This window comes from Canis lupus, chromosome 27 (assembly GCF_003254725.2).
Source record: "Canis lupus dingo isolate Sandy chromosome 27, ASM325472v2, whole genome shotgun sequence".
Lineage (NCBI taxonomy): Eukaryota > Metazoa > Chordata > Mammalia > Carnivora > Canidae > Canis > Canis lupus.
The window spans coordinates 40,423,178-40,448,122 of NC_064269.1; the positions used below are offsets into that span (position 1 = coordinate 40,423,178).

The 24,945-nt window shown below is 40.1% G+C and overlaps 2 protein-coding genes across 7 annotated transcripts in view; one reads left to right on the plus strand and one right to left on the minus strand.

Moving 5' to 3' along the window:
- NDUFA9 (NADH:ubiquinone oxidoreductase subunit A9) overlaps nt 1-17,797 on the minus strand; it is a 40,710-nt gene extending 22,913 nt beyond the window's left edge. Inside the window, exons 1-6 of the mRNA XM_025461901.3 lie at nt 17,642-17,797; nt 11,496-11,666; nt 11,002-11,099; nt 7,502-7,593; nt 6,608-6,749; nt 562-664 (exon numbers count right to left, since the gene is read on the minus strand). Coding sequence (XP_025317686.1) covers nt 562-664; nt 6,608-6,749; nt 7,502-7,593; nt 11,002-11,099; nt 11,496-11,666; nt 17,642-17,690 — 655 coding nt within the window. The 5' untranslated portion in view covers nt 17,691-17,797. The remainder of the gene's footprint in view (nt 1-561; nt 665-6,607; nt 6,750-7,501; nt 7,594-11,001; nt 11,100-11,495; nt 11,667-17,641) is intronic.
- Nucleotides 17,798-17,807: 10 nt separating this feature from the next.
- The window catches only part of AKAP3 (A-kinase anchoring protein 3), a 38,750-nt gene continuing 31,612 nt past the window's right edge, over nt 17,808-24,945 (plus strand). Inside the window, exons 1-4 of one of the 6 annotated variants that reach the window (XM_025461883.3) lie at nt 17,808-17,877; nt 18,538-18,759; nt 19,926-20,135; nt 22,936-23,043. The gene's annotated coding sequence lies outside the window, so the exon portion shown is untranslated. Of the gene's footprint in view, nt 17,878-17,897; nt 18,190-18,537; nt 18,760-19,925; nt 20,136-22,935; nt 23,044-24,945 lie in introns of those variants that run through there. The other 5 variants (XM_049102357.1, XR_007406332.1, XM_025461884.3 and 2 more) reach the window with 5 other exon arrangements.

Here is a 24,945-nt window from a genome sequence, read left to right on the forward strand (position 1 = left end):
TCCCTCTCTCAAATAAATAAATAAAATCTTAAAAAAAAAAAAAAACAAGGAAGACTGATTACCTGCACCTGACAAACTTATGATGTTGCCTCTTTGTCTTTCAAAACCAACATTTAGATGTTGGGGTCACGGCAGTCAGACTAAAACTGAGAGGGTAGTTTAGGAACCGGCTTCATATGAAAAATAAAAACAAGGCCAACGTTTAAGCACTGACTACGGACCAGGTGCTGTGACATGGGCAGCTTCATTTTGGTAACACACTACTCTTTTCATCGCCAGTTCAACACAAGGAAGCTGCCTCCCAGGTACATGCCACAGTCCCAGAACTAGTCAGTCTCTGCTTCCCCAGGCTGCACTCTTTCTGTGCATCTAAAGTGTTGCTTTCCATAGATAGTAACAAAGACCATGCTAGGCAGAGAACCTCTGGGGAGAAAAGGGCAACTGGGATAGAGAAAATATACCTGAGTCTGTCAATTCAGAGAACACTATTAGCTTGGGCTTAACTTTGACTTGGTTAACTAGTCTCCTCCTCTCTACAAGAATACAAGAAAGAATACATACTTGCAAAATGATTGAGGAATCTATCCTCTCTTCCAAAGATGTCCGATGGCTTTATGATAATGGCTTCTGGAAATGCATCTCTCACTTCCTTCTCTCCAACGGCCTTAACAACCAGCCAGATAAAAAAAGAGTTCAGAGATGAGTCAACAGAGCTTGCATTCTTTCCACTATCAGGATGTTACTTGTATTTCAAAAGTCAGTTTCTCCAGATTATGGTAGGATTCATAAAAGTCAGTTACAAAGAACTTTTTTATATATTATAAAAAGAAAACTGAAAAAAATAATATGAATGGCTAACAACGAAAAACAGGAAGCTACTGATAAAACTGTACCTCACTAACCATCCTAGTACTTACTTCCTAGGAGGGTCAGAATCCTCTCCTAATACATAAGTGAGTAAGCTGAGAGGTAATTCAATAGAATCAGAAACTAAAGTGGATCCCATTCCACAGAGATTGCTATTAACAAGGAAGACCTACATCATCTCAGGATCATGAGATCGAGCCCCAAGTGCTATTTAGCATACAAAAATGCCCTGCCTGTATGGCTCTTGTTGGGTTTCTTACTATATTTATCCTAGGGATAAATAGGCAGAAGAAAGGAGAATAACAACAGTAGTGGAATTTTTCCAGCCTCCATTTTTCTTTCTAATCACAGATTCTCTGGAAGGTGTCAACAATCTAGCAGTTGGCCAGAGAAAAGGGAGTGTGGTGGGAGGCCATGATATGGAAGTGACAGCGCACATACCTATCCAGAGGAGTCAGGGACGGGTCAGGAAACTTCCTAACCTCTACACCCTAGCTTGCTACCATCTATCTCCTCCTAGATGAGGCCTCTTTCCATGCAGGTATCAGCACCCTGTCCAGCCTTCCTCTCCACCTGCACCACCACTGTGAGTGACATGTATGTCCAGGTGGACTTGAACCTCTGTTTCTTGAGCTTCTCAACTCCAATGACTTCCTTTTCTCTCTACTTCTGCCCCCTTCAGCTCATTCAGGCCACAAACCATTTTAAGAACTGCAATCGCCATTCTTCTCAAACTACATGAACATACCCTACTCTCCAAGGGCAAGCTCCCAATCTCCAGCTGCTGCTTCATCATCTGTTCCTGAGAGATCTGCTCATCACCTTCTCAGGAGCACTGTTTTCCTCCACATCAAGCCCTCCTAATTGCCTGAGACTAGATCCCATGGCCCAACTTTTCAATCACTCTCTTACCAATATTGTAATCTACCTCATCCTTTTGTCTTTATTCCACCCACCAGGCAAAATCCCAATTCTGAAAAAACCCCATCAGCCTCCTTCTTTGAGCCATGCACTCCTGCTGCCTTCAGAGCTGGAGGAAAATAAATACATAAAAATCATAAATTGGACAATTCAATAACCAAAAAAATTCCAATTTGATTAAAAATTGGGCAGAGGATCTGAATAGACGTATTTCCTGTAAAGACACACAGATGCTCAACAGGTACATGAAAAGGTGCCCAGAATCACTAATCATCAGGGATGTACTAATCAAAACCACAATGAGATATCACCTCACACCTTTTGGCATGGAAATGATCAAAAAGACAAGAAATAACAAATGTTAGGGAGGACGTAGAGAAAAGGGAACCCTTGTGCACTGTTGGTGGGAATGTAAATTGGTGCAGCCACTGTGGAAAACAACATGAGGGCTCCTCAAAAACTTAGAAATATAACTACCATATGATCCAGCAATTCCACTTCTGCTAATATATCTAAAGGAAATGAAAACACTAACTTGAAAAGATATCTGCATCCCGGTGTTCACTGCAGCATTATTTAAAATAGCCAAGACACGGAAGCAAGCTAAGAGTCCACTGGGAGATGAACGGATAAAGAAAATGTGATACACACACACACACACACTGCAATATTACCCAGCCATCAGAAAAGAAGGAAATCTTGCCATTTGCTACAACAACATGAATGGCCCTTGAAGGCATTATGCTAAATAAAGATTTCAGACAAAGAAAGACCAATACCACATGATCTCACTTATATGTGGAATTGAAATTTAAAAAAAAGCAAACAGGGGCAGCCCGGGTGGCTCAGCAGTTTAGCGCCGCCTTCAGCCCAGGGCCTGATCCTGGAGACCTGGGTTCGAGTCCCACATCGGGCTCCCTGCATGCCCGAAAGAGCATGCTTCTCCCTCTGCCTGCCTTTCTCTCTCTCTCTCTCTCTCTCTCTCTCTCTTTCCCTCCCTCCCTGTGTATCTCTCATGAATAAATAGATAAAATCTTAAAAAAAAAAAAAAAAAAGGCAAACAAAAAACTCACCAAACTCATAGATACAAAGAACAAACTAACTGCCAGAGGCAGGGGCAAAGGGGATAAAAAGGAACAAACTTCTAGTTATAAAGTAAGATACCTTAGGATGTAACACATAGCATGACAACTCTAGGTAATAAGCTTGTATTGTATATTTGAAAGTTGCTAATAAAAGAGTAAATCTTCGGCATCTGAGTGGATCAGTGGTTAAGCATCTGCCTTCAGCTCAGGTCATGATCCCGGGGGCCTGGGATCGAGTCCCGCATTGAAGGAGCCTGCTTCTCTGTCTGCCTGTGTCTCTGCCTCTTGTAAATAAATAATTTTTTTTTTTTAAAGTAGATCTTAAAAATTCTCATCACAAAGGGGTACCTGGGTGGCTCAGTCGGTTAAGCATCTGACTTCAACTCAGTACATGATCTCAGGGTCCTGGGAATGAGCCCTGCATTGGGCTCTGCACTCAGCAGGGAGTCTGCTTGTCCGTCTCCCTCTGCCCCTTTCCCTCGATGTGCACACAAGCACACTCTCTAATAAATAAAATCTTAAAAAAAAAAAAAAGTTCTCATCACACACACAAAAAAATCTGTAACTATGTGGTGATGTTAACCAGACTTATTGTGGAGATCACAATATATACATATGTCAAATCATTACATTATACACCTGAAACTAATATATGTCAATTACACCTGAATTTTTAAAAAATCATAAATTGGTGCCACTATATACTCACATCATCGATTTTAACTTGGCCTTCAACATTTCCCACAAGTATGATTTTCTTCTAATTAGCTGTTCTCTCCTATGACAATTTCGAACATTCTCCATTCTATTCAGATTCCTCCCTTATTATTCTCTTCCTTCTAGTAAATGAGTTTACCTTCTCATCCAAAGAGAAAATACAACAGCAGACAAAACCATCTCACGTTGCTGCCAGAAAATCCACAACTCTAACCAGTACCCTCTCACCAGTACTTACACAATGTTAAGACCTTCCACCTTAAGAGGAAAAAAAGAATCCCAGTTCTATGTACCCCTCCAACTTCTTGCCCCCTCTCTCCTCTTACCAAACTACTTAAAATGCTGCCCCACTGCCTTAGCTCCTGCTCACGCTCTGTGCTTACCTGTGATTCCGCCCTGACACCTGCACCCAAACCATTCTTGACCAAATCATAGATGACCTTCATATCGATAGATCCAAGTTGACTCTCCAGTTCTTACCTCATTAGGCTTCTTATCAGCTTTCATAAGCAACGACTCCCTTCCTATAAACCGTCTTCCCTTGGCTTCCATGACTTTGCGCACTCTTTGTTTCCCTCCTACCTTGCCACATCCACTTCTTCTCAGTCTTTGTTTTGGTTTTTGCAGGTGCCTCCTTGTCTACCAGAGTACTAATCAATGGTATTCCTCTGGGCTCTGTCCAAAGTTCTCTCAATCTACGCTTTCTCATTAGGCAAACTTATTCTCAAACCTTGCTTCAATAACTGGTTTTTCTTGTAAAGATGTTATTTATTTGGGAGAGAGAGAGAGAGAGCAAGAGAGAGAGCATGAGCTCTCGGGGGAAGGGGCAGATAGAGAAGCAGGCTCCCCGCTGAGCAGGGAGCCCACTGAGGGGCTTGATCCCAGGACCCCAGGATCATGACCCACACTGAAGATAGACGCCCAATGGACTAAGACACCCAGGTGCCCCTAATTAACTGGTTTTATATCTCCAAACCAGACCTCACTTCTGAGCTCCAGGATCATAAATCCCACTCACCATCATTGTTACTTGGATGATTAACACACACTTGCAATGTAACCTGCATCCAAAACTGGATCATCCTCTTCCTTCTCTGTAAATACTATTTCTCAATCTTTGCTAAGCTTTGGAATCACCCAGCAAGAGTTAAAAATATTGGGATCCCTGGGTGGCGCAGCGGTTTGGCACCTGCCTTTGGCCCAGGGCACGATCCTGGAGACCTGGGATCCAATCCCACGTCGGGCTCCCGGTGCACGGAGCCTGCTTCTCCCTCTGCCTGTGTCTTTGCCTCTCTCTCTCTCTCTCTCTCTCTCTCTCTCTCTCTGTGACTATCATAAATTAAAAGCAAATAAATAAATAAATAAATAAGTTAAAAATATTGATGCCTGAGTTCTATCCCCAGAGATTCTATTTTCATCGGTCATGGTGCAGGATTTTTCAAAGAAGTTCTTTCAGTGATTCTAATGGGCAGCTAATGGTAAGAACCACTGCCCGAAAGCCTTGTCTTTCTCACGTGTTTCTCCCCTTATATTCAACAGAAACCAAATCCACCTTGTGGTGTAAGCCATGGGGCTGGACATCTGAGTTTTCTCCCACCCTGGCCCTTCCAAACAACCATAGATTGAGCGGATTCTGTGAGTGCCAGTGTGGAGGCAGGCACAGAGTGTACACGCTCATTCTCCCTCATCCATGCAGTTTGAAAATGGTGAGGCTTGGATGCCCTACAAGCCAGTTCCATGACCATGAGAAACAAAGCTTACACAACAAAAAAGGCTGAGGGATGCCTGGGTGGCTCAGCGGTTGAGTGTCAGCCTTTGGCTCAGGGCGTGATCCTGGCGTCCTGGGATCGGGTCCCACATTGGGCACCCTACAGGGAGCCTGCTTCTCCCTCTGCCTTTCTCTCTCTCTCTGTCTGTCATGAATAAATACATAAAATCTTAAAAAAAAAAAAAAAAAAGGCTGAAAGAATCAAAGCTGAAACTCTGATGAACCTTGGCACCAATAGGGCTAAGCTTCCTTATTGTTGGATTTTTTCAGATATAGGGGCCTATAAACTCCCTTTATGTTTCAGCCAGATTACACTGAATTTTCAGATGCTAGCAATTAAATGCTCCTAACTGATAGATGTTCTCTCTCCACCATCATATTCTCCTATGGCACAGTTCCCTACTTTGCAACACTAGGCAGAAGTGGAATTATTTTCCTCAATGGATTAGAAAGCAGACATGGGCTAAGACCATGTCTGTTTTATTCACTACACTATACACCACCTAATACAATATGCAGCACACAGAAGGTACTTACTAAATCATTTGTTCAATAAAGAATGCAGTGGGTCAAAAAAGTTGGGAGCCACTGGCAAAGAACTCAGTGGCCTTATAAATTTGACCCAAAGTGGCTCATCATAGCAGAAAACAAATGCCAAAGACAGTCAGATACTGCAATTTCTCTGAATCCCTGACAATAAAGACATTTCATGTTAGACTGACTCCAAATCAGAATGGTCAATACCTAGATACAATCTCGATGACAATGTGGTTTCTGGAAGTATAAAAAGCCTACATACTATATTTCCTTGCCAAATATTTATCCCTGTCATTCTCAGCCTTTACATTATGCTTACAACAAGAGCTACATAAGACCATGACTACGCACAAGGTTTGAGGGAAAAAAATGGCCTTTTAACCTTGTAGGTAAAACACAGGTAGGACTCTTTCGGCAGGAATAACACTCTACTCTTATGAAGTTTACTATATAATTCTATTATGCCCCAAGCAACTTTCAGCATTTGAGAACAGGTAATAATGCTCTATCCATCTCTGAAGCCCGTTACCATAGTTCCCTACAAACAGAAGGCACTCAAAAGAAATGCCAGAACACAACACACACATCAATCTAATTCTAAATCTGGAGAATTAGAAACCCCTTTTAATTCTGGATATGTCAATGAGAAACTCTTCTCACTTAAGTCATGTTTCGAAGGGGCCAAGAAACTCCAGCTCTGTGAACCACTTACCTTATTTCTCAGATACCTAGAAGAGCTTTTAATATCAGCATTCAGATGTGAAACATGAATGAATTTTTCAACTCCAGCTTCCTTGGACACTTTGGCAATTGCTTGGGGAATCTTCACGAAAACATCCTCAAAATCAAAGTTTCTGGAAGAAGGAAGAAAAAGGGATCAGTTAAGAAAACCTGACTCCGGATCCCAAAGCTTTCTGTGATAAGCTGGTTTTCATACTATTACTATAATTCATAATAGTTAAACTTGTAAATGGCAATGATTTAACACAGGGTCAAAATTAATATATATATATATATATATATATATATATATACACATATGTGTATTTTTGATATACATATAAATTTTACTGCTCATCACTACTATACATAATTGAAGTACTGTATATATTACCTAATTTATTACTATAAGTTATAAATCAGTATACATAATATTCTCGGACCTCAAGGAATCCCAAGGCTGAGACCCTTTGAGAACATCTCACTGTAGTGGTTGGGTAGGGAGCGGGGAAGTGTTGGGAGCTAAAGAGGGACCCACTTTTTATCCCTGGGTTTGTTTCCCTCAGGGGAAAAAAAAAAAAAAAAACTAAAAAAAAATCAATCTCCAGTTTAATGCAATAACATTAACATCAAGTTGATGACACCAACCATACTGACACAATCCATACTGGCTTTTTATGGGTAGCACATCACTTTGTTTACTTATACCAGACTAAATCTCCTGAAAGAGGGTTTTGGGGTATGTAAGTAAACAGGTGTTCAATCAATGCTTAATGGACTTTAAAAATGTGACAACTATAATGCCTGACATTAGAAGGTATCCAATGAATATCTACTGAACCCTAAGACAGCATATACAAAGAAAACACAAGAGCCAAAGACTTACTTGGTTTCCCATTCTCGCCCAATAAGATTAATGACCACATTGCTGTGCTTCACTGCTCTTTGGATAGAATCTTTGTTTCTCCCATCCCATTCCTATAAGAACAGAAGTCAGTCAGATGCAAACATAAGGGCAAGTTTCAAAACAGGGCCTGTTATAGTCATAATATGGTACCATTTCATGCAGGCTCCATTTATTATAAGAGGAATGGTCATGAGGTCTCAAATTCCCTGCTGGTTCTCTGACTCTCCTTGAGACAAATAGGTCACAGTATATCTGTTTTATTCAGGTAATGAAATGATAGAATTAGAAAAGACAATATCCATTTTTAGTGGGGCACATCCATTTCTGACCACCCACCTGCCCCCCGCAAGTTTGTAAGGGATTCTAGTTACCAAATCTCCCCTCCTGAAATAAAGCCTAAGAGCCTTTGGGAGGAAAACTGTCTTTCCCTTTTTGCAGTAACCAGCCACCGACTGAAAAACAGGAGTTATCTATCTCTTCAAGGCTAACATTAAATTGGGAGCATTCATGACTTTTTCTTTTTAACTGTTTTCTCTTTATAATCCTGGATCTAGCCATTTCTACTCTAAAGATGTTAAAACAACACTCAGGGAGGAGTGACCTGCCTAAAGGAGCAGACTGAGCCAATGGCAGATTTCAGTGTAGAACTAAATGTCTGAGTAGCGATTCAGGCCTATAGTCACGTTGATGGTTCTTGTCCAAAATCGAGACTGGGGATTAAATAACCCCAGACAAAGTAAAGCATTTTCTACGTTAAGATAAGACTGGATTTTTTAAACATTTCAATGAAAGAAAATAAATAGTAAGAAGTTCTTAGGGTCAACTGCTAAGGTATATGTATGAGTGGCAAGGGAAAGTGAGAAAGGAAGGCTGAAGGGTAGTGAGCAGGGGCAGAGGGCGGTGCAATTTAGAAAAGAGAGACGGGGCTACAGAAAACAGACACAAGATCAAAAGATGAAGCCCGCAGCAGGACAAACTAGTTACAACTGATGAAGGAGGGGGTTACAAGAGACGTACACAGTGACAGCTGCAGAGTCAGACAGGAATGCAAATTCCATTTGCCTTTTACAAACTTGGTAAAACTTCTCTCTCTGACCCCCACGTAAAATTTGAAAATACAACCTACCTCATGGGTTTGCTATAAAGATTAAGTAAAACAGACATAAAATCTGTAGCACAGTAAGTTAACATATCTAACCAAAAAAAGGAGTTCTTCACATAAAGAGCTAAAGAAGGCTTTTCTTAGAAAAGATGGCAAGGGTGGAAGAAAAAGAATCCAAGAAAACTCAGAGTGAAGGAGCTTGAGACATAACTGCAGGAAGGGCCCAAGAGGGTGGCCTGGAGAGAAAGAATTAAAAGGAAATCCAATTCCCAGGGAGAAGGCCCAGGGGATACAGTCATGTTAGCAAACCAAGTAGTTGTTCAGACAACTTCCAACAGAGACTACAGCAGGGAAATCAGTACCCCACACCTAGTATGGTCCATCCTTCTCAAAAATAAACAATAGAGTGAAGTCTTCCCATTTTACCTTTCTTGTACTTCCACTTTTGTAAACATTATTATATTCAAAGTTCTATGTTTGGGGCACCTGGGTGGCTCACTGGTTAAATGTCGACTCTTGATTCTGTTTCAGGTCATGATCTCAGGGTTGTGGCATTGAGCCCCATGTCAGACTCCATGCTGGGCACGGAACCTGCTTAAGATTCTCTCTCTCTCTCCCCTCTGCCCCTCCCCTCCATCTCTACTACTCTCATGCTCACTCATTCTCTCTCTCATTCAAAAAAAAAAAAAAAAGGTTCTATGCTTAGTCCCCATGTTCTCTGTTAACACTGAGAACTCCCTGCAGTCTTATTCATCAAGACATGTTCATAATTTAGGTCAATGTGGCACTCAATAAATACCTATGGGAAGAATGGAATATAGATCATATAGCTCAATTCCAATGACTGCATCTACCAGCCAAAGTTTTCACCTATTATTTGTGAAAAACTTTAATTCTGAGGATTGACAAAGTAACCAATAATCCCAAGTCATAAAGAAACTAGAAAGAAAATAAGCTCCTGTAACTAACAGTAAGACCAAGAAGATATTTGAGAATAAGATTTTCAGGAAAGAAAAACACTTTAGCAACAAGAAATTTCCAACATAATATACTTAGCTTGTGAACATTCAGTAAGGAATAAATGAAAATGCTATTAAAAATACATAGAAATTCATTTTTTAAAAAGATTTATTTATTTATTTATTCATGAGAGACACAGAGAGAAGCAGAGGGAGAAGCAGGCTCCTCGCAGGGAGCCTGATGTGGGACTCGATCCCAGGACTCTGGGACCACGCCCTGAACCAAAGGCAGACCCTCAACTACTGAGCCACCCAGGCGTCCCAAAAATAAGTAAGAATTTAAGAGAGATCACAAATAATCTGCAGGAATAGATCAGAGATCTTAAGGATGTTTACGAAATATTTTTTAAAAGGGGAAGTGTGTACATGGAAGAGCTCAACTCCATATAAAATGATAAAAGCAGGACAATTTAGCCAGAAGAACAGGAGGACTGAGCATGAATGCCCAGAGTGTTTCTGAACAGGATAACTGCAGGCACTGGGGACAGTGTAACTCTTTGTGGAAAGGGACTGCCCTGGGCACTATATGATATTTAGCATCCCTGGTCCCTAGCTAAGAAATCAGTATAAACTTCAGTCATAATGGCAACCGAAAAGGCCAACACATTTTTAATCACCTCCCTGAAGGGTCTGCCTTACCCTGTTCCCAGCCCCCACCCTCCTTGCCTCATTGGCAACTCTTGGTCTAAACAATAGGGAAGCACAGCGAGCACTGTTCTAAGTTCATTCTGTGCCAAGGAAACTTAAGTTATAAAACACCCTATTTGTGATCTCCACCATCTACAGAAGCACTGTCCAAAGGAAATATAACATGAGGCAGATAAGCCATCTAAATTTTCCACCAGTCACTTCTAAAAGAGTAAAAAGAAACAGGTGAAATTCATTTGAATAATATACTTTCTTTAACCTAGTATATCCAAATATTATTTCACTATGTAATAGGTGTAAGAAATTATTAATGATATATATCATTTTCTTTGTACTAAGTCTTTGAAATCTGGTGTGTATAATTACAGCACATCTTAATTAAGATTAACCAGTAATGTGGTAAATAAAGTTTTATTAGAACACAGCCACTTCCTTTCATTTATACATTATCTATGGCTGCTTTCAGGCTAGAAGCGCAGACCTGAACAATCATGAAAAGATCCTATGACCTACAAAAGCTAAAATATTTACTATCTGGCCCTTTACAGAAAACGTTAGTCAACTGCTGGGCACGAGTTTACAAGAATGGGTGAATAAAGGATGCCCTCGGTTCACTCTGGAATGAAACTGCTGCTCTCTCTCTCTCTCCTAAAAATGACCTCCGTAATTTGTATCTGTCAACTCCAATAATCAGTCATACAGGCTCTTACCAGAAAGATAATCTGACCCAGGTCACCCATGGGACGAAGGTGCATGGTGTCATATGGGTCACACCGATAGGGTATGATCACCTGTGATCCCATACGTCCTAAGAAAGAATGGATTGAAGCAAGGATCAACATTAACATAATATGGATACTTCATATGACAGTGATTTGGTAAATATTTAACTTCTAGTATAAGTGAATGGATATCATGTTTTACAAAAAGCATATTTTGCTGTGCTAGAGATGCTATAACTTTTCGGAGACCCCTATTCCTGTCTCAACATCCTATACAGGAAGCATGATAATACTTCCCAATGTAGAGCAGATCAAAATTACATAAATCCAAGGTAGAAGTAATGTGTGCAACACTGTTAAATTGAAAAGAAACATGGCTCCTGGCTTCTCATTAGGGTTGCCTAATTAGGCATTTATTAGGTAGGACAACCCTACCTAATAAATGGCACTGGAGCACAGGGAACTCAAAGAATTTTACTTACCAAGGTGGTTGACAACATAGCGGCCCAGGAATCCTGTTGCTCCAAACACAGTGGCCACAACCCCACTGACTGAGGAACGCCCACCTTTCCCATGAGGTATGAGTGCATGATGAAGCTGGCGCCGGAGTGGGCCATGAAACATAGCTGTGGCTCTTGCAGTAATAGAAGAACCTTAAACAAAACCCAGAGTGTACAAAAATGGCAAATGTTAACATAAGAGTATGAATAACCTATTTTCCCAGAAACTGGTAACATTATTTTGCTATCAGTACTTTCATATACTTAAGTTTAAAAAGAACTTTTCAATTAAAAGTTGTGATTTAATTAATTGCCAACATCAATAATAAACACAAACTACTGCAACAAAGAATCTATGTCATAGGAAATACATAAAAATTAGAAAGTACAGTTGATCCTTGAACAACAGGGGTTTGAACCGTGTGGGTCCATTTATATGTGGATTTTTTTTCGATAAATACAGCAGAGTACTCTACGTTCTCTTTGTTATGATTTTCTCTAATAACATTTTCTTTTCTCTCACTTTATTGTAAGAACACAGTATATAGTATATATGTAAAACGTACAGAATATGTTAATCAACTTTATGTTACCAGTAAGGCTTCTGGTTAACAGTAAGCTAGTTTTAGGGGAACAAACAAATTTTTGACTGCAGGGATGGGAGAGGGAGAGGTCAGTGCCCCTAACTACTTGGATTGTTCAAGAGTCAACTGTAAAATCCCTCTCCCTGCCCTATAGGATACAATACACCTTGGAAGATAAATCACATTTAAAAAAACTAAGAGAGTATAAACCTGCATAGTAAAAGGAACTGAGAGAATGCAAAGAAAGGGAGCAATAAAATAGATAATTATGAGGAATAATTCCTGGGTAAAGTGTGTTTTGGGGGGGCTTTTCTTCCAGTTTGAGAAATTTCTGACATATATCACTGTGTAAGTTTAAGGTATACAGCATGGCGGTCTGATTTCTACATAGTATGAAATGATTACAAAAGGTTCAGCTTATGTTCATCATCTCATAGAGCTACAAAAGGAAAGAAGAAAAAAACAACCTCTTCCTTGTGATGAGAACTCAGCATTAACTACCTTACTGCTCCTATGTATCCTACAGCAACATTAGCTAAGTCGCCATATTGTGCATTATATCACGAGCAGTTCTTTATAACTGTAGGTTTGTACCTTTTGACCACTTTCCTCCAGTCCCCCCTCCTGCAACCCTCTGCTTCTGGGAACCACAAGTCTGAGCTCTTTTTCTATGAATTTGGGGTTTTTTTTAATCCTATATATAAATGAGATCATACAGTATTTGTCTTTCTCTAACTTATTTCACTTAGCAGAGTGCCTTCAGTGTCGATCCACAGTGACACAAATGGTAGGATTTCCTTGTTTTTTATGGCCAAATAATATTTCATCGCATATAAATACCACAACTTCTTTATCTGTTCGTCCCACAATGAACACTTAGGTTGTTTTCATGTCTCGGATATTATAAATAATGCTGCAATAAACATGGAGTGCAGATACCTTTTTGAGTTTTTCATTTCCTTTAACATATTAGCAGAAGTGGAATTGCTGGATCATATAGCAGCTGTATTTTTAATTTTTTGAAGAAGCTTCATGTTGGCCATAGTGGCCATTCCCTTTCCTCCACATCCTCGCTAACATTTGTTCTCTTGTCTTTTTGATCATGGCAACTCTAAAGTATGAGCTGATACCTCACTGTGGTTTTAATTTGCATTTCCCTGATGACAAATGATGTTGAGCACCTTTTCATGTACCTGTTGGCCTTCCACATACCCTCTCTGCCCATTTTTAAATTGGGTTATTTGGAGGATTTTTGCTATTGAGCAATAAATTAGTTTGAGAAATAGAGAGGAATATCAGAAAGAATAGACTTCTGTGTGAAGCACATAACACTTGTAACAATGCAGATGTGGGAATGAAAAAGCCCAATGCAGGGAACAGAGGATTTACCTGGAACAGACTCTGAAACCTGATAACGAATGAAAAAATAAAGTTGACATACATGCTCGAAGCAGAGGACTGCTAGTAGAGAACATTTTTTTTTAAGAGTATAGTTCAGACAACATAAAGCTATTGAAAATCATCAAAACTAATGACAAAATGAGTGTTTCTCAAACCTCTATTTCTTTTTCATAGGCTTGGGTTCATGGATTAGAAGGAACCCTCTAAGTTTCTGCATCAGTGTTTAAACCTTCTCCACACTTTATGTAAGGAGACCACGTGGCATTAGTGTGGACATCTGCAAGGTTGGGAAACACTACTTCCACTACTGCAGACCATTCTCATTGGAGCCACTCTAACAGAAGGTTCCACCACATGAGAGATCAATGATTGTTTCCCAGCAGCTTTGATCCCTATGTTCCTCTGGAATGACCAAGAACAAATCTAACCCCTCTCCTGCATTTAAGTGCAGTGATGGTATCTCTACTAAGTCTTCTTCAGATTTCACATCCTCAGTTCCATCAACCCTTCTTCATTCGGCAGAGATGTAAAACTCCTTCGGAATCACACTCCCAATTTTCAAGTCTCTTGAAAGAGGGTAGAGTTTTTGAGCAAGCTACCTAACTTTCAGGGAGTAAGTAAAAAAACAACTAAACAGTTTAAACTGCTGATAAATTTCTGCTCCACTCAACAAACTGTTTGTCAATAGCATTGGTGCTTTGTAAACTTGGGGAAAACTAAAAGAAACAAATAGGAATGGCTTTAGGAAATCTGTGTTTGAAAAAAAGAAAGAAGGAAGGAAGGATGGTAAGTAACTAAATAAGTCTGTGTCTGTTTTCTGCACATGATTCTCCAGTGGCACTCTGCCCAGAAACCATGAGTTTTTCCCTATCCAAAAGCATGAAATTAGAGAAAAAGCCTAGCTTACTGAACAGTGACTGAAACCACAAAGATGAAAAACACTTATTGCAGACTGGACACATAACAAACTTATCACAATAACAGCTAAATTTACAAAGCTGTTAGCAGATGCTGGCCATTGTTCTATGTGCTCAGTAGGTATTATCTTATTTAATACTATTCTTACTGTCACTTTACAGATGAGGAAACTCAGGCTCAAAGAGTTTAAGTGACTTGGCTGAAAAGCCAGCAAAGGAAATTGAAAAGCAGCCCAGTAAGGTAAGGGGAGAACAAAAGGAAATGAAGGAAATGGTATCCAGAAGACAAATGAAGAAAGGGACTGACAGAGGTAATAGTTAGCTCTATCAAAGGCTGCTGAAAAGTAAAATAGGTTGGGGATAGAGGATCACAGACCTAGAAGATATTGGTTTTGAATGCCTTTAATAAGAGCTATTTTATTGCAGTAGGAATGACAGCCTAACCCGAGCAGGCAAGAGAGAATATAAGGCAAGGAAGTGGGATAAAGAGTATCGATGATTCTTCCAGAGAGACAATGTAAAAGGGGCGGGGGAGGGACTAGAAGAACATGAGAACAGGATTTGTTATTTATTTATTTATTTATTATTTATTTATTTATTTATTTATTTATTTATTTTAAAGATTTTATTTATTTATTCACTAGAGACACAGAGAAAAGCAGAGACACAGGCAGAGGGAGGAGAAGCAGGCTCCACGCAGGGAGCCCAATGCGGCACTCGATCCCAGGACTCCAGGATCACGCCCTGAGCCAAAGGCAGACGCTCAACCACTGAGCTACCCAGGCGTCCCAGGATTTTTTATTTAATATAACTTTTTTTTTAAGGTTTTATTTATTTATTCATGAGAGACACAGAGAGAAAGGCAGAGACATAGACAGAGGGAGAAGCAGGCTCCCTGCAGGGACCCTGATGTGGGACTCGATCCCAGGACCCCAGGATCATGACCTGAGCTGAAGGCAGATGCTCAACCACTGAGACATCCAGGTGCCCCTTATTATAACATTATACACTAATGGAAATGATCCAGTAGAAGGAAGAAAGCACTTAGAATAGCGTCTGGTATATAGTTTGAACTACATAAATGATAGCTATTGTTATTATTACTGAAAATGTTTTTCATTTCAAAATTATATCACATTTTTGTATCCACTGATTCCTCTTACAAAACCCACTTTGGGGACCACTGGACTAAAGTGCTTGACTTGCAAAGTCCTCCACTATTTGATCCCATCTAACACATTCAACTGTCTTTCCTACTATTATTCCATATCTACCGGTCATCATTTCACTGCCTCCTACGTACTTTGTGATTCCATTCTCATCACCTTGTCCTTGCCCATGTCAGGAAAATGCCTAGCTTCTCCGAATTTCCAAATCATAACAACTCTTAAAAAAAAAAAAAAAAAATCCGTGGAAGCACTGCAGTTCTCCACTGGCCTTCCAATCTTCCCTTACTACTTCAAATGATACTAATCTTTCCCTTTTCTGATTTCCTATGGTATTTAGTAGTCTCTCCACATTTTGTCATATATAACTGTTTTATGCAGTTCTGTTTTATAGTGTTTTGATTATGTTACCACTAGACTTGCTCTCCAGAGTTTATGCAAAAGCTTATTTTACCCAGAGACAATAAAGCATAGCAGTTAAGAGCACAAACTACAGGTTCAGTTTTTTTTAAAAAAAAAAAGTAAATTAAAGCAAAACTATTTATGAAAATATTTAGGACTATGGTTAGCAGATAGCCAATAGCAAATGGCAGTTATTTTCCTTCATGATCTACATCATGTCACAGCAATGTAATTAATACCTTCACAAGAACCAGCCAATGTCTTTGCAAAGAAGTCATGGCTACATAACCATCCACTATAAATGATGTGAACCAATCACCTTTCCAGTGGTAGGCAGGAGCTCTACCCAAGACGGAAAATAGGAAAGCACCCCCCAAATACTCCCGGACTTGCTCCTCTGCCTAAACATCAGAATGACTTGTGGAATTCTTTAAAACCTAAAGTGCAAGGAGTCAATCTCAAAAATTCTGATTCAAAGCTCTGCGATGAGGGATCCCTGGGTGGCGCAGCGGTTTGGCGCCTGCCTTTGACCCAGGGCGCGATCCTGGAGACCCGGGATCGAATCCCACGTCGGGCTCCCGGTGCATGGAGCCTGCTTCTCTCTCTGCCTGTGTCTCTGCCTCTCTCTCTCTCTCTGTGTCTATCATGAATAAATAAATAAAATCTTTAAAAAAAAAAAACAAAAACAAAGCTCTGCGATGAGTCTCCATTTTTATCTTTTCTAAAGCACTAAAAATGATTCCGACATGCTGCAGCTCATTTTGAGAGCAAGTGGGACTTGATAATGACTTGAATGCACCATGGAAAAACACAACTTCTAGAGGCTAATTGGGGCAAATCAGTGAAAGGGCGGAGCGGGAAGAATGATCATGAAGTGTGACTGCATTCCCCATTTCCTGGCTTTTCTTGCCTCGCCTTCCGAGTGTAGGAGCAAAGGAGTATTTTCAAAGTGCGGGCCATGACAGCAGATCCCATCAGAAGGGAAGGAAAAATGAACAACGTCAAGATGTCCCGAAGCTATTGCTGTTATTACCGAAAATGTTTCATTTCAAAAGTGGTCCCCAGAGTGGGTTAAACCCTAAGGAGTCCCCTACTCTTCCCTCGCTCCCCCAACCCCCGGGGCCTGCAGCGAACACACCGGACACAGGCAAGAATGCTTTTGACTTAAAAACTGCTTTCACGAATGCTACTGTATTTAACCCGCTTCAGAAACCCCGTGACGCTGTGGTATTCCCATCATTCCCACTGTAACGTGAAGAAGCTGGAATTGAGGTCTGCACAAGGGCATACAGGGAGTCCGCCGAAGACTTTCACTATCCTTTTTTTCCATCCTTTTCGGGTTCCTCCCCGCCACCTCCCGAACGCCCCGCCGCCGGCCACGCGCACAGTCCTCGTCACCTCAAACCCTTACAGCCCTATCCTTTAGTAGGTGTCCCCTACTTCCTCCATTCCCCTTCCCGTTGCTCACGTTGGCTCAGCACAGACCCCTGAGCCGGGGAGGGGAAAAGGAAAGCTGAAAACTACAGGCAGCCCCAGACCTAGAAAGACCAAGGTGCCTGCGGGGTTGGAGTGACCGCTGCGGCACGGCGCAACTCCCAGCACTTCTGATCCCCGTCTCGGAAAGACAACCGGGGGCCGATGTTCCCGGTGACACTTACGTGACATTGGCAGGGCCCGGACAAGCCGGGGGTGAGCGGCGGCCGCCATCTTCTCCCACAACCCCCCGCGGCCGGCGCCCCAACCCAGTACGGCTACCGAGCCGGGCCAAAAGCGATCTTCCGCGCGTGTCTGCGCAGGCGCTAAGCGGGCAGCGAAGGGCGGGTCAGGGATTGGGGCGGCTGTAAGGAGGGGAGCTGGGGAAAGGGAGCGAGGCCCGAGACGAGAAGGAAGCGAGGTGGGACGCAGAGAAGGGGAGGAGGGCAAGCAATAGAACTGAGGCTGTGCACGCCCGACTGGCCACGCACGCTCTGTCCTCGGAGCCGAGCCGAGCCCTTGCTGTGCCCTTTACCCGATAGGCTCCCAGGGTCTGCTCGAAGGAAAGTTCTCTGACGCCCCAGGTGGCCATCGTTCCGCCGCCGGCCTGCTGTCATTACTTCAATGACACTTATCACCACCTGGCAGGACTCCAGGGATTCTTAACCCGGAGTGTGACTCGAGAGCGTGCTCAAGGAATTCTGTGAACCTCCTGAAGCGTTCAGTGTAGTGGGTGTGTGTATGCCACTGCACATTTTTCTAGAAGGAGACTCAGCATTGAGTCTAGAACGACAGTTTGTGATTTTTATTTCCTTGACTGTGGGCCTCTTTGAGAATCTGCACTGTTGCAGAATACAGGTTTCTGGAGCCCGAGGAGGAGGCAGAAAGGTTGAACGCTTGCAGTTTTAAATGTCTTCTTCTGGCCACTCAGGTTTTCTGAGTGGAAGACAGGAACCAGCAGCAGCTTGTCCTGAGACATCTGCCCGGGTTTATCAGAAAACAAACTAGTTTGGGGCGTCTTTCTAGATTTGGCAATTCTTTCAGTGCTTTGGGGTTTGTTTTGCTTTGTTTTGTTTTTCAGGAAGAAAGTCCTGTGCGTTGCCTGGAGGGACAAAGGGCCCTAATGAGTAGAGGTTGCCTATTACTAGGCTTGTTGATTTGTGGTTCCCCACTCGATCCCACCTCCACTGTTTCTTGAAGCCTCACGTGCAAAATTGAATTGGAACAGGAAAGGAACTCTTGAAGACTCATTCAGTGTTCACCCAGTATTTAAAATTCCCCGATACTTGAGTCTGGGGTCAATGTGAGTACAAAACACCTAACTGGTTCTGATAAACTGCCAGACTCCATTAGCAGCAGCAGCCTCCTAACACCTGTGCAGCAGGGCAAGCCTGCTGTTTTACATCTCCAAGTCAAACTCTGTCTCATGTCCTCAATACTAGTTTCAAAGTGGCATATTGTTGAAAGAGCACTGTCTTAAAACTCAGAGTCTTAGATCCCAGTCCTAGCTCTACCAGTTAATAGTTGTGACCTGGGCAAGTTTCTACACCTACCAGACAGAAAGTGGTACCTGTCCTGTTACCTCAGAAGATTATTGTGAGGATCAGATGACCTACCGGGGTGTGAAGGTGCTTTGTCAGCTGCAAAGTACTATGTGCATGTGTGTGAAGTTCTATTTAAATAACAGTGAAATATCAAAATCCTAGACTGTTAGAGCTGGGAGGGATCTTAAGAGATGAGTACACCCAATTTATTTATTTTACAGATGAAGAAACTGAGACCGTATAAAAGATCATCCATAGTTAAATAGCCTTGTTGAAGGAAGCTGTAACAAACCAGTCACTTTTGAATTTGTTAACAGTTTTAATCTTTATCTTGTGGCCTTGACCAAGATTCTTTTTGTTTCATGGAAACTATGTATTAGTCCTGTATTTAATCGTCAAGTGTATGTAGAGTAATACTTCCAAAGAGAATGTGCCAAGAACAAAGTCCTTCTCGAGGATAGAAATTGCCAACCAAATGCCTCTCAGTTTATTCTAGGACATTTCCTCAAGCTGAGGCATTGCAGAGAATGGATGAGTGCTACTGTATCTGACCATTGAAGATAAATTATAACCCAGAGATGGTCAGTTTGGGCAAAATGTCTATAAATTTATTTTTGTTTTATAAAAGGTGAGATGCTTATAACTCACAGTTAAGGCTGGGTCCACAAAATGAAGTGATTCCATGGGCTTTGCATTAAAAAATTTAGTAGATGCTCAATTTTAATTCTTCCCCTCTGCACCCATCTGAATTTGTTCATACACAATACTCGGTTGTTTTAAGTGCAATTCGTTGGCAAATCCCCCCCCCCCACCATATTCCCTGTCTAAATTAGATACTTAAAGGAGAAAATTAATTAGAAGAAAACAAGCCCAGTCCTTCCAAACTAAGTATTTTCACCTATCCTCTTCTCCTTTGACAACTCAGTTTCTGATAGCCTCAGTACTGTTGCTATGGAGACAGTGACATCACCAGTTGCAATTCTGATGTCACTCTTCAGTCCCAACAAGGGGAGGTACATGGAAGGCTGGAGGAGGAAACAAGATCTTGAGCTGAGCAAGAACATCCCAGCATCTTCACTGACTTTTAAAGTCTAGTCTGGAGTCTTCTGTGGTTCTCTATTCCAGTGCTACAGAGGTAGGAAATTCCAGTGGGCTGATAAAACAGCCCATTTTCTGAGCCGCTGTGGTTAGGAAAATTCAGTGACAAATGATGGTTAACTTTTAATATTTAACCCAGCCTCCCTCTTTGCACAATTTTGATTTTATATCAGAATCTTCTGGAAATAAATGAGCCTCTCCCTCAGTAGCATTGCAGCTAAACGTACCATCTTTGCTGCTGAAATTTTCATTTTGTTGCAGATTTGACCAGATCTCCTTGGCCATCCTTTTGGGATTATGAGGGGATCTTATTTCCCACTTCCCAACTTGATGATGAGACTGGAAGCTTAACTACCTGCTGACTTCTCTTCATTGTGTAGCTATTCCAAACGTTGTGTCTTTTTCTCCAGTGCTCAAAAAACAAAATTAGACTGATATACCACTGAGTCCTGATTCTCATCTACTTTCATCCCCTCTACTGTTATTTCTGAAGCCTTGGCTAGACAACAGAGACCTTGGAAAAGGCAGACTATATATAGCCATGTGAAGAAAGTGTCTGTATTTATGGGGCACCAGAGGAAGAAGCTAAAGGAAAGTGAAAATGGAGGAGATTGACAGAGAGGCTTAACAGTGAACGGTATCACCAGAGGAAAAGACATGCACACCCTTCTAATCTTTATTTAAACAAAATAGACTGTGACTGATGTCAGCAATAATTACATTTATTGAGTGTTACAATGTGCCAAGCACTTAGAGGAAGGGAATGAGAGAGAAAAAGAGAATGGATTTAATTGAATATATTCTTTCTTTTTAAAACCAGTAATAAAATTTGGTTCAATTAACTTTAAAACCTGATCAGACATGTATCAACCCTACAAAAGCTTCATTTATGTTGCCTGTAATTTGGGCTTTTCTGTGACTTTAAGAATCTTGAGTAAACAGAAGCCTCTTGCTTATGACGGATATAGGAGAAAACTGTTTTGAGATAGAGCTATGGTCTGAAGTACAGCAGCCATAACCAAATCCCTGTGTTATGCCCTCTCTGGCTGCCATTCGCCATTTGCACTCCTCAATTATTGCTGAGGTCTCAACCACATTCGCACTTTTAGGGAGTATTCCCTCTATGGGCCACAGGATCCTTCTATTGGCCATAGAAAAATTTCATAGCTTTTGGGATGTTAACTTGCAGAGCTGCAATATGTAAAGGAATATATCCAATGTTTTTAACACTCCCTTTCTGGGCCTTAGTTTCCTAGTCTGTAAAATGAGGATGTTAGAATAAATGGTTTCTAGGGTCCATTTATCTATACATTGTATAGAATTGGCTTTCTTTCCTCATCAAATTTAATAGATAATACAATGCATCCTTTTTCTTTTGTATTTTCTACCCTAACTCCAGGATATTATTCACCAACTTTGGACTTAAGATATTTATGAATCTGTTCATTGGCTCCATTAAACTCTAGATTTTCCTTCCCTCTTTTTCATTTTATTATGGGAAATGTATACAGAGTTAGAAGTCTCAATATCATTACCATCAAAGATATTTAAGTACCTCATAGAAATATAATTATCCAGGACAATTTAGGGAGTTTAAAGTCTGAAATAAGTTTCATGGATGCAGATAAAAATGCAGAAGATATAGTAAGTAGAATGAAACATTAGTACACATAATTGGAAATGTTTGCTGGATATACATGACTAAAAGATGTACTTTCTGTTTGTGAAAGAAGTACAAGAGCACTCTTGAAATATTGACTTATTTGTATTATTGGGATGGGAAGGTCTTTAATAAATCATTGAATAAATACTAATAGCTTGGCTATGTCTCTAGGGTGAACTTATATCCAATAGGAATTAAGCTTCAGGAAAGACTGAATGTGTGGCTTACCACCATAGCAAACTGGAGCAAACCATTTTTTGGTTCTTCTCAGATTCTCCTACTTAAGAAAGAAAAATTTACACTATCTGGAATTAGAAATAGGCAGTATTCCTGTATTCACTCTTTCAGCAGATAATTATTAAACACCAACTTTAAGACACTAGTTACTATGAGGGTTAACAAGATGAGTAAGAAAAGGCATCTGCCCTCAGAAAGCCATCTAATTAAAGAGATGAAATATTTGTGATCAGTTAAAGGACTAGATGGAATGTTGAAGCAAAATAAGATGAAAATGTTGGAGAAGTAATCACATTCAGTTAGGTACCTAGAAAATATTTCATAGATGGGGTAGGTAAGCTTTGTCCTGAGCTATCAAGCAAGGGTGGGATTTAGAGAGACATTACTAGTGGGCTGTGTGGGTATGCCAGTGTGAAAGTACAATGCCCTTGTGTCTTCTATTTAAATGTCTTAGAAGAGGAAGCATAAGGAAGATCTTTGATCTGGAAGCTAGAGCTAACATTAACTATAAATTCCCTTCACAACATGAAGATGTATATTTCTCTCAAGTCCCCAAAAGAATATTTACAAAGTGCTTTGAGATCCATGAATTCAGGACACTTATTCTTCATTCTAGCTACTTATTTTCTGATTTCTTAGTCAAGAAGTTTGAAAGTAAGCTAAATACTTTTAGTCTTGTCATTGTTAAATAAGCCTATATATCACTGATTTGGAAGTGGAGAATAACAATAGTCATTTCAGAAAGTGTTGGCCGGAAGATGGAGCCTTTTTTTTTGTCACCTTGGAACCATCAGACTGTACCCAGAATAAGATCTGGACTTTAAATTTGAATGTCATTTTGTGCTCATGACATGTGAAAAATAGTATTACTTGGTAATAAAAACAATAGGGTTCACATGTAAAATTAGTCATTTTTATTTGTGTCTTTCCATTGCAGATCCCTTATATTTCATGGCAGGAGGGGTGGGTAAATTTAGGAATAGTGAAGACAACAACAAATTAATCAAGAGCTTTCCTCATATCTCAGAACCTGTCCTCAGTAAGAGTAAGTCATCACATAATTTCCTTACTTTTGTATGTAATCTTTCTTGATTTTTAATTGCAATATATAGCTTAAATAAGTCAGGAGGTCCTGTTGATTTTGTTGTTTTCTATTAGAAGTAGTTCAATAAGATAAAATATCAGTGGAGATTGAAAGGTAAGCTTCTGGCTTTCACTTGTTCTGTCAACAATTCAGAGCAAACTGTTTCCAAGTTTCCTCATTCTCTGTCCAAGTAATAATAGCATCCATTCCTTTATTCATGGTAATGACTCAAACATAAGAATATTAGCATATATGAGTGGCTGAGAGCAATAAAGGACTTCATAGACATTAAGAACCCCTCGTTATGGTTTAAAATAACTATTAAAATGGATAGCAAAGAATGTTAGAAAATTTTAGAAAATTTTTAAGGAAAAGAATAAATAAAAATAAATCTGGAGCTGGCAAGTTGTTCTCAGAGAGAATCCCTAGGCCCCGGGGATTCTGATTCTTATGTAGATGTACATTAGAATCACCCAGGATGCTTTTATGAAATTCAATGCCTAAGTCTCCCCACCCCAAAACCATTGAAGATTCTTTGGGAGGTAGTATCGCAGATTCAGTACCTTTAAACAGTTCTCCATCTAATCAGGGAGGAAAACCCTCTACGTATCCAGGGAAACTATTGTATTACAACGTCAGGAAGAGTAAGAGAAACGGTATCCCTAATCTGAGTTAGTGATTGGGTGTGAAAACAGGTACAAATCCTTGTGGGAGCAAAGGACCAGTAGCTCTTAAAAGGTCTTCTATTTTCTGTTTAGTAATTATTTGTAATATTCTATATAACAAAAATAATAAATCCATTTATAAATAAGCTTAAATAATTTGTGTAATCTGTATTTGATTTGTGTTGGTTTTATTTTGAGGGAGGATGTCAACCCCCCCCAAAGTCTTTTAACACAAATATTTCCAATTAACCAGATATTCAACCCTTAATAATGCTTAACTTACTTCAAGTAATTTTTTATAAAATGCATTTTCACTGTAAAAAAATAAGATAAACTTTTGGACTTTACTGTAACAGTTTAAAACAATTTATAGCAATTTTATTTTTTTACTATTTTATTTATCTATTTGAGAGAGAGAGAGAGAGAGAGAGCACGAGGTGGGGGAAAGCGCTGAGGGAGAAGGAGAAGCATACTCCCTGGTAAGCAGGGAGCCTGATTTGTAGCTTAATCCCAGGACCCTTGGATCATGACCTGAGCCACATGTAGACACTTAACTGACTGAGCCACCCAGGCGCCCCATAACAATTTTAAATAAATGTTTTATTTTGTTCAAATCAAGTATATATATCTTATATGTAATGTATATATTATATATAAAGCATACATATATATACTTTTTAAAGATATTTACATTAGAAGGGAAAATTTGGCCATCTTATTCCACCTTGTTGAGAAGTATAGATGTAAGCAAAGTTTATAATGAAAGAAAGGAACTTCAATGTAATGGTAATGGAACTCTGACATGGAAAAAGAGGTCAAAGAGAAGCTTCTCATACTTGTAGATTATCAGTGGACAAATATTATAATAATTAGCCATGTTTTCAAGGACTACCAAATAAGATGCCATGCTATGGAAAGTGAACAAGACTAAGGTCAAAGTTATAGGAATAGGGGATGTTATGCTAAATTTTGAGGTGAGCAAAAAGCAAGTAAAAGCAATTCTTTCACTGAAAAGAGACAATAAATAAAAGAAGAAAGTGGTAGCAGCTAGAGGGAGGCTTGGAGTAGGAGAAGACAACTAAAATGATTATCAGTTTTCTAGTTTGGAAGATTAGCTAGATGGCAGTGCCATTACTGAGATTAAGGAGTAGAGCACAGTACTGGGAGGATTGAACAATCAACATCAACAAAGCATCCA